General features: G+C 30.4%; 1 protein-coding gene across 4 annotated transcripts; it reads right to left on the reverse strand.

The window, feature by feature from the left end:
- Window positions 1-1908: 1908 nt before the first annotated feature.
- Window positions 1909-9811, reverse strand: LOC110639770 (auxin-responsive protein IAA2). 4 transcript variants are annotated; one of them, XM_021790848.2, is made up of 6 exons: window positions 8891-9810; window positions 8118-8325; window positions 3114-3186; window positions 2807-2978; window positions 2442-2505; window positions 1909-2117 (listed from the first exon to the last, which is right to left on the reverse strand). In XM_021790848.2, the coding sequence occupies exons 1-6, from the start codon at window positions 9370-9372 to the stop codon at window positions 2034-2036; spliced, it is 1083 nt and encodes a 360-aa protein (XP_021646540.2). In that variant the 5' UTR covers window positions 9373-9810; the 3' UTR covers window positions 1909-2033. The 4 variants fall into 4 exon arrangements, with proteins under 4 accessions (XP_021646540.2, XP_021646539.2, XP_021646541.2 ...); XM_021790847.2 differs by having other exon boundaries at window positions 1910-2123; window positions 8891-9807; XM_021790849.2 differs by having other exon boundaries at window positions 1959-2123; window positions 2442-2522.
- Window positions 9812-15889: the final 6078 nt, after the last annotated feature.

Here is a 15889-nt window from a genome sequence, read left to right on the forward strand (position 1 = left end):
TGTGTTTTCAAAGACTGATTATATTCCCTTCCAAATGAGTTTTAATGAAATTTTGCTTGGGGACAAGCAAGAGTTTGAGTATGGGGGAATTTGATGTATGCATTTTATATCATCATTTAGGTATAATTTTGGCACATAATTTACCTTTATTTATAGCTATTACTATAGATATTAGCATATATTTAGTCAATTTTGCCTTTTTACACTTCTTAGTTTAATTTTTGGAACTTATTTGTTTTGTAGGTTAAATTTGGAGAATTTTAGTATATTTTGATAAGAGCAGCCATTTTGAAGAAATTAGAGTTAAATTGCAAAATTTTGAAGTTGAGTTAAAGAAACAGAAAGTTGCACAACTTATGACACAGCTTGTGTCACAGGTTGTGTCGTTGTCAGTTATGAAGTTTTTCTCGGGTAGAAAGTTACACAACTTGCAACACAAGGCGCAATACAACCAACTCAGCTTGTGACGTTTTAATGAAAATTGCTGACGTGGCACTTTCGTCTTTCTGATTTAATACATCATTTTCTCCAGAATCTTCTGTCTTTTTAACCCATTCTAGGGCAGATCTTTGCACCATATAAAAACTTCCTTTTCTCTTTCTTTCCATAAGGAGAAAAATAAGAAGATTTTGCAAGCGAGAGAGAGAGGAAGAGGAGCACGTGAGATCGATTTTTGGCAGCAGCAGAGGACGCATTCTGCAACACTCCAGTAGCAGATTCTTTATCATTTTACTGGGTTTTTCTTTCCCTTAGTTTAGATTTTCATTATTTCTTCATTTTAATACTTGGGTTTGTCTTGAAACCATGATTTGTGAATAGATCTTTGAGATTCTAGAGATGGGTTTGTAAATATTGCTTTGTATTGTGGTTTTTGAATTGATTTAGTCATTTAAATGAAATTTGCTGCATTTTGATTTATTGCTTGTGAGCTTGTTGCCTTGCTTGATGAATGGGCCCTCATTAAGTTAAGTTTTAATCATTGATAGATGGACTGAAAAGTGAATATTTGGGGTAGATAATCTAGCAATAAACTTAGTTTTCTTGGTGTTAAAGATAAGCTAAAAGAATTAAGGGGACTTTCAAAATCAATTAGAGCTTTAATTGGGTTTTTATCAGGTTTGAAATACCATGAAAACGGGGTTTGACCTGATGAATACCAACTTTAAAATGCTTGAAAAATATTTCAAAGAACTAAGAATTGATTTCCCTCAAAATTACAATTCTCATGTGTTTTGCTAAATTAGGGATAAACCACATGTAAACAATATTGAAAACCCTATCTCTAGAATCACTTTAATTTTTTGTTGAATTTAGATTTAATTCCTCCCAATTTCATAATTAGCAATTTCAATTTAAATTTTTGTAATCTAGTTTAATTAATTTAGTTAAGTGTTTGATTTAGCTTAAATTCCTCAAATACCAATTTTAATTTTAAATTTCATTTTTAATTTCTTTAAATTTTACCACTCTAATTAGCTTATTCCTTTAATTCTAATTTAAGCACAATTCTCTGTGGGAACTGACCCGTGTACTTGCAGAAGCTATTTCATAGCTAACATCAGTTGGCTTATAAAATTACCATGAATTTACCATCCCCTGAATGTTTACCTTCCAACAAAAAGGCAATAAGTCGAGGAGTAAGCTAATGTGCATTCACTAGAGCTCATTGTTGAAGAGTAGGTTGGTCTTCTAAGATTAATGTGTACGTGTATTAATTTCTAAGAATTATTGTGCTGCGTTTCCCTTCCCTAATCGCATGTATATCTATCCTAAAATAAAAATTAAAAAAAAAAAAAAAAAAAAAAAAAAAAAAACACTTTATCTTTCTTTAGTGTAAGCTTGGAACAAAGGTTGAACGAGATGGATCCAAGTATTCACAAGCAGTGACAAAACCAACAAATAAGTTCAGTATTTTTTTTTTTTTTTTTTTTTCATCTTCAGCTTCAAGAAAATTCTAAAAAAAAAATTTAAATTAAAGTTGGGTTGAGGAGAGGTGGAAATTAAAGCCGAAAGCCACGCAGCATGCCATGACTTTATTCTCCACTTAAAGCTTCATCATCTTCGATTTCGAATAAGGACCTATGTGGCGTCCTTAATTTGTTGCTCTCTGTTGTCAACTGAAACTGGTTGAAATGGCCAAAGATCCATTATCAACTTCATCAACTTTACAACCAAAAAAAAAGGTAATTTTTGTACTTAGTCCTTGAACTTTATCTTGTATTTCCTTTTAATTTCAAATCATTATTAAAAAAAATTTCTAAATTTTAATTTTATTATTTCATTTTTTTTACTTAAAAATTATTATAGTACGTTGAAGAAATTTTTATAAAAAAATTTAATATTTAAAATCTTTTAATAATAAATTAAAATTAAGAGAAAAAAATGAAATACGAGGACAAATTTCAGAAACTAAAAACTACCCAACGGAAAAGTAAACTCACGTCGTTGTGTGGAAAGTTGAGAGCTTTCAGCACGCGTAGCCTCTTTGCCGTAGATACAAACATGCTGCCACAAATTTACTCCTAAATATCAAAACCTCATTGCAAATCAATCACTTTTATCTCAATATACCAATGAGTTTTAGCTTTTGAAGTATCTCTACAGATCTTGAGTTTAAGTTTAAGTTTGAGTTTCAATAAAAATAAATTATAAAATGAAAATTATCTCAAATTTCAATTAGAATAGATCAATGAATTAAAAAATAATAATAAAAACTTTTCATATATTTGCTGGTGGAGGTCATGATCCTAGTGCTATAGATTTGTAAATAATAATAATAATGAAAAAAAAAGCAACAGAAGCTTACTGCCAAGGGACATCCCCAACAAGTATCCTATCTCCTTCACTGTCATCATAGACTAGAGTATATTCCCCAGTTCCAGTTCCAGCTCCGGATGAGGAACCTGCATTTGCTTTTGCTTCATCTACCTTTGCTTTGTTTCCATTCCTAGCAGCAGAATGTTCCCTTTGAGCTAAAACTGAAACAATAGAATCACAAATAAATAACCAGCTATGTACATACAGCAGAAGCTACTAAAAATGCACTTATTTAAACGGGGAAAATTTGTGTGGAATATAGTTTTCATGAACTCCGATTGAGTTTTGTGTATAACCTGCAAGCAAACCCCTGAATAACTCATCAATGGCAACGGATAGTTTCTCATAGCTGTCGTAGGCATTCAGGTTTATTTTGTTGAAACAATTGGGAAAGTAATCAAGAGGACAACACAATTATTTAACTCTTTTTGTGGTGATAATCTTTAACACTGACCAAGCACCATTTTTATATATGAAAACTCAACAAACAAAACTAGAAAATAGGAAGCCTTTGGCAACGTGCTCCCATATTTCCGCCAGTACAATTAAATGGTCAACAACTAGAAAAAGACTCCTAATAATGCTCTAACAGAAAAAAAAAGAAAAATTCTGCAGATTACTTATTTTCCTATTTACAAAATATAAGAAAATTTAACAATAATTAAAGCTAACGGTAACAAGTTTAAATTGCCAACAATCACTCCTCTAAACTTGTTACCCAAACTTTGAAATGTCTTCCACTCCAATCTTCTTACGCAGTTCTGCAAACCTCTGTCTTGCGAGTGGTTTTGTTAACATATCTGCAAGCTGCAATTCTGTCTTCACATGCTCCACTTTAATGTCTCCATTCTGTAAGCATTCTCGAATAAAATGATAACGGGTTTCGATATGCTTACTTCTGTCGTGATAAACGGGATTCCTTGCTAGTGCTATTGCAGATTTGTTGTCGACTTTCATTGTGGCAGTCACCTTCTCTTTACTGATATTACTCAGTACTCGTCCAAGCCAAACTCCTTGACAAGTTCCTGCTGTAGCTGCTATATATTCAGCTTCACAAGATGAAAGAGCCACTATTTTTTGCTTTTGAGAAACCCATGTTATGGGATTATTTCCTAAGAAATAAATTACTCCAGTAGTGCTCTTTCTATCGTCGATGTCGCCTGCCATATCACTATCGCTGAAACCAACAAGCTCTAGGCTCGACTGTCCTTTCTGATAAACACAACCATAATTCAAAGTTCCCCTCACATACCTGAGAATTTGCTTTACTGCAGTCAAGTGTGATGTGTTTGGAGCTTCCATATATCTGCTCATGACTCCAACTGAATATGCGAGATCAGGCCGGGTATGCACCAAATATCTGAGACTCCCAATGACACTTCTATACTGCGTTTCATCAACTGAAGGCTCTCCATTTCCAAACTTACTCATTTTGGTTCTCGGTTCCATTGGAATTTGGCAAGGGTTGCACTCCCCCATTCCAAGCTTTTCTAGGATTTTCTTAGCATATGCAGTTTGACAAAGAGTGATTTCTCTTTGATTTTGTTTTACCTCGATGCCAAGGTAGTAGCTAAGTAAACCCAAGTCACTCATCTCGAACTTGCATTGCATATCTTGCTTAAATTGATTAATGACAAGCTGATTGGAACCTGTCAAGATCAAATCATCAACATAAACACCAACTATCATAGCATTATCACCTTGATCTTTAAGATACAATGCATGTTCTTGAGGACATTTTGTAAAACCAAGAGATTTCAGACATTTGTCGAGTTTGGAGTACCATGCCCTCGGTGCTTGTTTTAATCCGTATAAAGCCTTGTGAAGTTTTAAGACTTTGTACGGATATTCTTCACTGCTGAAACCTTTAGGCTGTGTTACATATACTTCCTCTTCAATTTCACCGTTCAAGAAAGCTGTTTTGACGTCCATATGGTGAATTTCCCACATCTTGTTGGCAGCAAAAGCTATCACCAATTTCACTGTTTCAAGTCGAGCCACAGGTGCAAACACCTCACTATAATCGATTCCAAACTTCTGCGCATACCCTTTTGCTACGAGCCTCGCTTTGTGCTTTACTATTTCACCTTTTGGATTCTTCTTTAGTTTGTAAATCCACTTCAAACCAATTGCTTTGTGACCCGACGGTAAATCTGCTAGCTCCCAGGTTCTGTTCTGCACTATGGATTGTATTTCTTGTTGCATTGCCAATCTCCAATTCACATTTCTGGCAGCATCTTCATAGGAGGCTGGTTCTTCGATGGAGAGAAAACAAAGCCCAACCTCCTCTCTTGTTTCATCATAGATTTTTTGTAGAGATCTATATTTTCTTGGAGTCGAGAAATCTGAGGATGATGTGGAATCTAAGGATGATGTCGTGGCTAGAGTTGAAGGAGTTGATGGTGAATTTTGTCCGGGATTGTCTTGATTTTCGTTGATACTGGGAACATTATCCCTTGCGTTAGAATGATGTACAGTGAAAATTTTCCCAGTATCAACGTCATGTTGTCTTTACATCGGCCAAAGACTCTTATCTTCCTCGAACACTACATCTCGACTCACGATGATTTTGTTCTTCAAAGGATCCAGCAACCTGTACGCCTTGGAATCTTCCTCATAACCAAGCAAGATTGTCTTCACACTCCTATCGGCTAATTTGAGAGGATGTGGAAAATTTTTTGCGTGTGCAATGCAACCAAAAACCCTCATATGCTGTACTTTTGGAATTCTTTCGAACCACAGCTGATATGGTGTTGAATTTTCAGTGCTCCTTGTTGGTGCTCTGTTCAGGATGTACACCGCTGTTTTAACTGCTTCTCCCCAAAAATTTGCTGGCATCTCCTTGCTCTTAAGCATGCTTCTGGCCATTTCAATAACTGTTTGATTTCGTCGCTCCACCACACCATTTTGTTGTGGTGAATATGGTGCTGTGAGGTGTCTTTGTAATCCTTCATTTTCGCAGAATTCTTTGAAAGCAATAGACATGAATTCTCCTCCGCGATATGTTCTGAAAACCTTCAATTTTCTTTCTTTTTCAGTCTCAATTCTCAATTTGAACTTCTTAAACAATGGTAGAGCCTCATCCTTACTCTTCAACATATAAACCCACATAAATCGTGAGAAATCATCAACTAACAACATAAAATATTTGTTACCTCCGCATGTGGGTGGCGAAATCGGTCCACACAGATCTCCATGGATGAGTTCAAGTGGCTCCTTTGCTCTAAAAGTAGCTTTCTGTGGAAATGGTGATCTATGAAGCTTACCGATTATGCACCCATCACAGATTTGAGCAGATTGATTGATTTTGGGCATTCCATCTACCATTCCCTTGCTGGACAGCTTCTTTAAGGAGTGAAAATTGAGGTGACCATATCTGGCGTGCCATAGCCATCCTTGTTCTTCCAGCTTTGTCATGAGACAAATTTCTTTAGCAAGTCGAAGTTTGCCCACATATAATCTATTTGACTTTTTTTCAACTCTAACAATCAGATTCTTCAATCTGTCATAGACTTTCATGAAACCACCTTCAATTATGATTTTGCAACCATTTTCGTCAAGTTGTCCAAGACTCAGAATATTGCTTTTAAGTTTTGGAATATAGTATACTTCGGACAGAATCAAATGCTCTTCATTTTTGCATTTGAAAAGTATTGATCCTCGTCCATAGATTTCAATAACTGAGCCATCCCCAAATTTTACTCTTCCTGTAATTGAAGTATCTAATTCTTGAAAGCAAAATTTATCACCTGACATGTGGTTGCTGCCTCCGGTATCAAAATACCAAGTGGTCTCTTCGTCTTTGGGTGGTCTTTGTTTCACGACTTCATTTACCATTGCAATTTCTGGCTCCATTTATTGTATCACCTCGAGCTCACACGTTTCCAGCATCAACAAAAAGGACTCCACTTCCTTCACTTCCTTTTGAGATGAATTGAGGGTTACTGTTTCCATTAACAGCAAGGAGGTTTCCTCTTCTTCTTCTTGTGTTAAATTGGCCTTCTCTTCCCATTCTTCCGATGGGCATTCTCTGACATAATGTCCCATTTGGCATAACTATAACACTGATTTTGCTTTTGTATTTCTTACGTGGCCGTCTCATCATCAGGTTCTTCTTGAATCACTGTTACTCCTTCCTCTACCACGGCCGCGTCCTCGGCCTCGACCTCTGCCTCCTCTTTCACCATTATCATTTTGAGCTTTCTTGGAAGAGCTTCCCTCCTCTCTGGCCTTCCATTCAGCTCTAGTGAGAAGAACTGTTTCAGCCGAATTGCCTCCACAACCAAGCAATCGTTCTTCATGAGCTTTTAGTGATCCAATTACCTCCTCTACTGATTTGGTTTTCAGATCACTAAATTCCTCTATAGCGGAAACTATCTGCAGAAATTTTGAGGAAGAAGATCGTAACAACTTCTTAATCACCTTCTCATCTTCAACTATATTACCGAGACTTCTTAATTTATTAACAATAATGGTGAGTTTTCCAGAGAAATCATCTATTGTCTCTGAATCACTCATCCCCAGTGCCTCGAACTCTCTCCATAAGGTTTGAGTTCTAACCTCCTTCACCTTTTCTGCGCCTTGGTTCTTAATTTTGAGCATATTCCATGCCTCCTTAGCTGTCTTCTTGGCCCCTAGTTGAAGCAAGGTATCCTCACCTATACCTTGATAGATGGCCGCCAATGCCATCTTGTCCTTTCGTTGATCAACTGGACCTTCAGACTCAATTGGCTCCCAGACACCTTGAGCCATCATAAATACTTCCATTTTAATAGCCCATGCTGCATAATTGCTCTTTGTCAACATGGGATATTTTAGCGTAATCGAGCCCTCCTTCTCTTGACTCGACACGCTTTCTCTGTTTGAAGCATTGCTGGCGGCATCCTCTCTTTCTTTCAGCTCTCTCTCTCTCCTTGCTCTCTCAATCTCAAGATGAGACATGTTTCAGGCCTTGATCAACCAGGCTCTGATACCAAATGTTGAAACAATTGGGAAAGTAATCAAGAGGACAACACAATTATTTAACTCTTTTTGTGGTGATAATCTTTAACACTGACCAAGCACCATTTTTATATATGAAAACTCAACAAACAAAACTAGAAAATAGGAAGCCTTTGGCAACGTGCTCCCATATTTCCGCCAGTACAATTAAATGGTCAACAACTAGAAAAAGACTCCTAATAATGCTCTAACAGAAAAAAAAAAGAAAAATTCTGCAGATTACTTATTTTCCTATTTACAAAATATAAGAAAATTTAACGATAATTAAAGCTAACGGTAACAAGTTTAAATTGCCAACATATTTTTCTTCCAATGGGGATTCCTTCCATGTTGATCTTTACAAATAAATCATTTCTGAAATTTCCAGGCTTTTTAGTGCACCCTTCTGATGGAGTTTTATTTGGTAAATCATCAACCACCATCTTTGAGCTTCTGCTGCTGGTACTAGCAAGATTTTTCCTGAATGATCGAATTGGAGGCCACCCAACCACTGGAGCAGGCGCAAATCTGCTTGTTTCACGAAAACAAAAATCAGAGAAGCAGAAATAAACAAGTACTACTTTTGGATTCCAAATTTCATTCTAATCTGTTGAGAACTGTTTGATAAAGAGAACAAAAGGGTTATAAGAAATCCAAGAAAGAGTCCAATATCCATGAAAAACTGATTAAAGGGTATTTTGAGTTTCAAATGTATTAATTTTTCGAGTTCAGTCCCCTCAACTAGAAGAAGATAGCTACCTCTGTTCCCGTTGTGTAGCATGTTAATCGGTCCATTCCACCCATTGAATGAAAAAAAGGATTTTTTTTTAATTACTATACTCAACTGACAATTATCGGGAAGTATTTATTATAAAATTTTAGACTACTGAAAACCATATATATTTATGCTTTTTCCTTTTTGCCCTGTCTTTTATTCCTAAAATTTTATAGCTGGATCTTAAGATGAGAAGGTGTTCTTTCACCCATTTTTCTTTAATTATATAAATATATGAATCACAAGGCAACAATTAAATTAAATGTTGATTAATTTCTATCAAAAGGAAGAAAAAGAAAGAAAAGCAGGATAATATACCTTTTGTTACTGGTCCCTGCAGCTGTGGTGGCAGGAAATGAAGCACTAGCAGGGCCAGAACTTGGCTTCTTAACAGGGCACTGCAACTCTACAACTGTAGAACACTGAAGATATGAAGGCTTTGGCTGTATTTTCTCCCTCTGAATCTCCCTTTGGAAACTTGAAGAATGTAGAGAGCCACTTGATGATGATGACCATGGAGAAGAGAATACCATTTCACCTGATCCTTCATGGCCTGAAAGCTTTTTGCATTGCTTTTCATGAGAATGAGAAAACCAGTTTCCATCTCCTGTCTTCGCTTCAAATCTATCTTGATCAAGTAGTCTTTTGATTCCACTAGCGGTGGTAATATTCTTGAAACTAAAGAAGTCTCCTGGGGGACCAAGTCTCAGCTCCAGTTTTTTGTCCTCTGATGCTTTAGGGCTACCAAGACACTTTTCTTGCTCAGGTACCTGATTAAAAAAATGAGTATATTCCTCCATCTTCCTTTGCCAGTGAAAAGAAAACAGCAAGTGACAAGCAATTCAAAGAACTAGAAAAAATTCTGGTGCCTATAAGCTAGAATTCTCAACTTTCCCAGGGAAAAGAAAGCCAAACGCTATCAGAACTCGAGACTCAGAAGGAAACACAGCACATCAGATGGGAAACTGGCTGGTGTGGGGTTATAAAGCAAAGAGTTTTTATTATTTTTAAGTTTTTAACTTTGGTCAGCAATGTGTCTTAATTTCAACGAAGGTCGACGGAGTACAAAGAAGCCATAAGTAAATGCGTATATATTCCTAGGCTTCTCTGTCCTTCAAATTGTAGATTGAGTTTAGAACTGCCATTCTATTAATTATTGGCTTAAACTGCCCCCATTGAAGTCAAGGGTACATTTGGTGTTAGAGGCAGGACAACATGCCTTTCAAATTAAACTGTCCCATTGCGCATAGGACTTGCAATTTTGCTCTTCATCTTAGTTGGTATATAAATGTTTCTTGAAATAGTTGCTTTATTAACCCAATGGCAATTTACCGTTTGCTTGTTGAAGACTCTTTCTTTTTTCCCTTTTCTTTTATAACAATAACATCATCATCTCTATAGATAGATAAATAAAACAGAGCATTTGTCTCATAAAATAAAAATTCTACATATTTTAAGTTTATATTTGATAGAACATAATGTAATTAATTATATAATATAATAAAAATCATAATATAACGTAATTGTCATTATATTCTTCTTGTTGGTTGCAAGATAAAATTATAAGTAGTGTAAAGTGGTAATTTTTTTTAATATTTAATTTATCTATAATATTAATAGTAAATAATAATAATTGCAGTGATTGATAATTGAGTGATAGTGGTGGCTAAGTAATGGTGGTAGTGATAGCGACAATTTGGTAGTTAGATGGTGGTAGTGGTGGTGGCAAGATGAGGTGGTGATGATGATAGTGGCCAGGTGGTGGTAGAGATAACAATAGCCAAGTAGGGATAACGATGATGAAGTAATTGTGATAACAATGGTGGCAATAGGATGGTGATAGTGATGGCGGTAGTGGTGGTGGTTGTGGTGTGGTAGTGGTAACAGAGTAGAAGTAGTGATGGTAATAATAATAGTCACTGAGTAGCGGTGCTGGTAAAAATCAAAACTAATAATCATGATCACATCCATCTTTATATGTAATGACTATTACATTATTTTAAGTATAATTAATTACGTTATATAATTATCATTTCATTACATCAAATTTTTTTGTATTATCAAATAACGTAATCAAATATGCTGTATAATCGTGATTACATTATAATTTTGATTATACTATACCAAACATGACCTAAATTTTAAATATTGAAAAAGTAATCTACAAATTTAGTAAATGTATCTTTAAGGAAATAATTTTTTTTTTTATTACATATGTAAGGAAAAAGGAGAAGGGATGCCTAAGATAATGTAAAGGAAAATAGTATCAAAGAATTTATAAACTTTTCATATTAATGCAAACTTAATATTTAATAAAATTGAATGACAAAAAAAAAATTAACATAATCAATCCCAACTAGTTTTAAATTAAAATTTAATTATTATTATTATTTATTATTATTATTATTATTGTTATTTATTATTATACATATGTATGGAAAGGGAGAATTGAACTTTAAATCTAACATATATATATATATATATATATATTTCATTGGAATAAGCACTTATCATTTTGTAGCATGCTTGAGGAAGCAGGGTTTCATGGGCGGGCGGGGAGGAGAAAGGCTGTCAAAGTATATTGATTTTGGTTTTTTCAAAGGAAGGAATGGAAATGTTCAATGAATAATGGAACAAAAATAACCAGAGTCATTCTCTTCATCATTAGCATCACAACAACTTTTAACACACTTATAAAATCTCTATAATGGCGGACCACCCTGTGTCCCACTTGTTATGATATGATCGAAAGCTGCATGATCATCATTCTCTACTTTACTTTGGGGTCGCTTTTTTGCTTTCTCCTTTTATCTTTTTTTCTTTGTTTTCAATTCTTCACTTGTTGATTGTTTTTAGGGTAATTTTTTTTGTTATTAAGATATGTCAAAATTAATATTTTTTTTATTTTTAAAATTTAATGAGTTAATTGCTATATTTTAACTTCGTTAAATAAAAAAATCCTTTCATTTATCTTTTAAAATATATTTTTTTTAACAAAATTAAAATATAAGAATTAAATTATTATTATTTTTTAAATATATAGATATATAAATTAACAAGCAGAATACCCGTGTTATGATATATATATATATATATATATATATATATATATATATATATATATATATATATATATATATATATAAAAGGTCATTAAATAATTATTAATTAAAAAAATTATTTTTTAATTAAAAGAATTTTAATGTTATTTAAAATATTAAAATTGTAAAATATTAGCAATAGATTTTGACTAAATAAATTGGCAATTGTTCTCAAATCAATAGTCTTAATTGCTATAAGTTTTTTTTAATGGCCATAAGTTATAATAATAATAATTATAATTATTATTTTTATTATTATTATTATTAAATATTTTAAGATAACAAAAAATTAATATTAATAAGTAAATTAAAATTTATTAAATGTATAAAAAAAGAAAATATTTAAATATTGATTTTCTTTTAAAGTAAATATAGGTCTTAATTTTACTGCCATTGATATTTTTAAATTAAAAATTAGGGAAGATGATAACGTGTGATAATTATATTTAATAATTATATATTACAGTTAGTTAGAAAATACAAAAAAAAAAACTTAATATTAACTTTTTTAAAAAAAATTTAAAAATTAATGGATAAGCATTACTTTTAATAATTAGACATGTTTAAAAGAAAATTTGATCATTAATTTCTCATAAAAAAATCAAATATACTTGGTTCTCATTTAGATGAAATATTTTAAATGAAATTAAACTTTCAATTGCGGTAATAATTGAATAGTCATGATAATATTCGTAGAACTATAAAGTTAAATGCCTTGAGTTGGTAAGTCATAAACAATTAAACGCTAAATTTAATTGTAGTAAATGTGTTTAAAAATTAAGAAACTTTATAATAAATGATAATTATATTTAGAAATCAATATTTTTTAATATTTAAATTTGAAATATCAAAATAATTAAGAATTATATTTAGAAAATTATATTATATAATAATTATATATTACAACTGTTTAAAAAATACATAAAACATTATCATTAATAAATTCAATTAAAAATTATCACTTAGTATAAATGTGATAAATTTAAATCCATATCTCCTCTTAAATTTATTTTATAAAAATCTGGGTCATCTATTCATCATGAAACGAAAATAGAATATATATATATATATAGCATATGCGTTATAATCAATAAATTAATTTAATTAACTCTTTTTTTTAAATTAAATTGAACTTTCTAGTTAATAATAATAATAATAATAATAATAATAATAATAATAGCTACTTATTATAATATTAAAGTATAATAATTAAATAATTTATAACTTATATATACATAATTAAAGAATTAATAACTTAATCATAGTTTAAAAAAATTATATAATTAATTAATAAAAAATAGAAAAAATTTAATGAAATTACTTTGCGCACGTGTGCACACAAACACATATGTATATAATTTAAAGTTTTTTCTAAATAATAATAAAATAATATAATATGATTAATATTAACCAAAATAATAATATTAATTATTTATTAATTATACTACAAACAATATCAAAAAATAATGAAAATAAAATATTAATATAAATTTCTTGTTTCCCATAATTATGAAAATAAAATTTTATTTTATTTTTTATAATTCATTATATGTATGGCATTCAATATATAATTGAAAATGTCTTTTAAATATGTACTAAAATAAGATTAAAAAAATAAAATTAAAGTAAATTAAAATTTATTAAATATATAAAAAGTAGAGAGAGGGTAAAGTATTTAATTTTATGTAATTATTTTATAATATAATTTTAAATTATTTTATTAATTTTAAGATATATAATTATTTAATTTTATAATTAAAAATTATTAAATAAAAAATTTATAAAATTATTAAAATATATATATAATATTTTTAATTAATTGATCATAAAAATTATGATAATCATGATAATAATAAAAATATTTAATGATAATAATAATACTAATAATTACTTATATTAATTATTATAATTATTAAATATAATAATATCAATAAGATAAGTGTAATATAATAATACTAAAATTTAAAATATCATATAATAATAATAAAAAAAATTACTACTTTATAATCTAAGTAACAATAACAAAGAAAAATCTATTTATTATATATATATATATATATATATATATATATATATATTAACATTTTGACATGACTCCTTGATAAAAAAAAATAATTTACCTTTTTTATGATTGCATATTTGCCTGCCAACCAACCGGCCAATTTCAAATCACTCATATCAATGCAACATGCTTCATTTTGGTGGCTCTCGTGTTCACGTGCCTATAAAATCTGAGGAATATGACCCAAGTTTTCTATTGGAGTTAATAGGCTTAAAAGAAAATCATTTCAAAGAGCTGGTGATAGTGATAATTAGTGGCTTTGTGTCAATTGTAATTAGGAGCTTGTAGAATTGTTGACGACAGTACTAATAAAGATAAATTTTGATCATGCGTGTAAAAGATTGCTCAGAGTAGTTGTATCATCATGGGTCAACTACAACAGGGTGTTGATTGGATTTGTGTTCATTTTACAAGTCAAAGTTATTTTCATCTTGAAAGGATTTCTATTGGCGTTACCTTTTTAACTAGTTTAGCAATTATCTTCTCATAATATTACCGCGATATTAATATATTAATACAATGAAGATGGATGAAAGAAGTAGACTCAGAAAGGATAAATTCATTAAAAGAGATAAAAGTGATAATTTATCCTTTACATAAGTCTATTACCCTTCTTAAATATAAATTCAATAAATTTATATTCGAGATAGTAAATACATTCCTCTTCAATTGGACTTATCTTAAAATAAGAGATAATTTCTACTAATTATTTTCTAAAGTCTATCTTGTTATCCTTTTAGTTAATTTCTTAATCATACAATAATGCAAACTAATAATTTATACACACATCATAGGCCAACTACACATCATGAGTCAACTACAATAGGATGTTGATTGGATTTGTTTTCATTTTACAAATCAAAGTTATTTTCATGCTGTTTTTGGAAAATCGGAGTGGAACATATCTTATGAAAGTGTCATCAATCATTTTGTTTTGATCTGTTATTCTCTTCTCACTTTAGAGCTTTGTTGAGCATTACTATTGGAATTACTGTAAAAAAAAATTATTTTTAAATATATTAATTAGAACGTATTAAAAAATAATATAAATTAAAATTTATAAGTTTTAATCATAATAATATTAAAAGAATAAAATATTTTTTTTCACACTAATTTTTTTAATAACATTTAAAATATTACTTTTTTCAGAAAAAATAATTTTATTCCTTCAATCTCAGTGCCAAACAAATTCTTAAACTTTTCAACACATGAAAGTTGTTGTTAAAGGGCTATGCTGGAAAGCAAATTAAGATGGGCTCAAAAATTGCAAATAACTGGATTCTTGTATGGACAGGTTCAAATACACATTAGACCCTCTCATAAACAAAAGGCCAGTTAGGCTATGCTGGTATAAATACATAAATGCATCTAATTTTATTTACCGTCCATCAACTTTAAGAATGTTTTATTATTATTTCTCAATTTTAATTTATAATAAAAAAGTGTTCAGACTTTAATTTAATACCACCCAAAATTTCTATGACCAGATCCTATTGAATAATTGTTCAAAAGCTAATCTGAACATGTCTAAGTGAATTAGATATAATAAAGAGAATCTCTCTATCACGTAGAGAGAATAGTCTCTAATTGTGATTGAAAAATAATTGATAACTCTTTCATTTCATCTAATTTTTTTTTTTATATTTAGATAGAAAGATTTTAAATTATTTTTTATTATATCTAATCTACTTATGCATGTACCTAAAGAATCTGACAAGAAAAATTTTGGATCATATTAAATTAAAATTTGAGTATTTTTATTGTACGCATTGAAATTAAGGAATGATGATAAACTCAACATACATGTCTCAAAATTTAATCCTTTAATGTTAGAAAACTAGTAATTCCACAAAATTTATAAATTGAACTTACATGTAACAAGTTGAATAAAAATTAGAGTTGGAATTTCCTGTCTCCTGTTATATTTGGTTATATTAGAGAAGGGAAATTTATAATTTGATTCCTGAATTTTACCTTATATTATATTTTAGTCTTTTGAATTTTGAGAGATTAATTATTTAGTTATTAAGTTTTTTTAATATATTACACTTTAATCCCTAAATTTTGAGAAATAAATTATTTAATCTTTTTAATTTTAATATATAAAATAATTTAACCCTTGTAGTTTTAATGTTATAATAATTTCATCAACTG

This window comes from Hevea brasiliensis, chromosome 4, assembly GCF_030052815.1.
Source record: "Hevea brasiliensis isolate MT/VB/25A 57/8 chromosome 4, ASM3005281v1, whole genome shotgun sequence".
Lineage (NCBI taxonomy): Eukaryota > Viridiplantae > Streptophyta > Magnoliopsida > Malpighiales > Euphorbiaceae > Hevea > Hevea brasiliensis.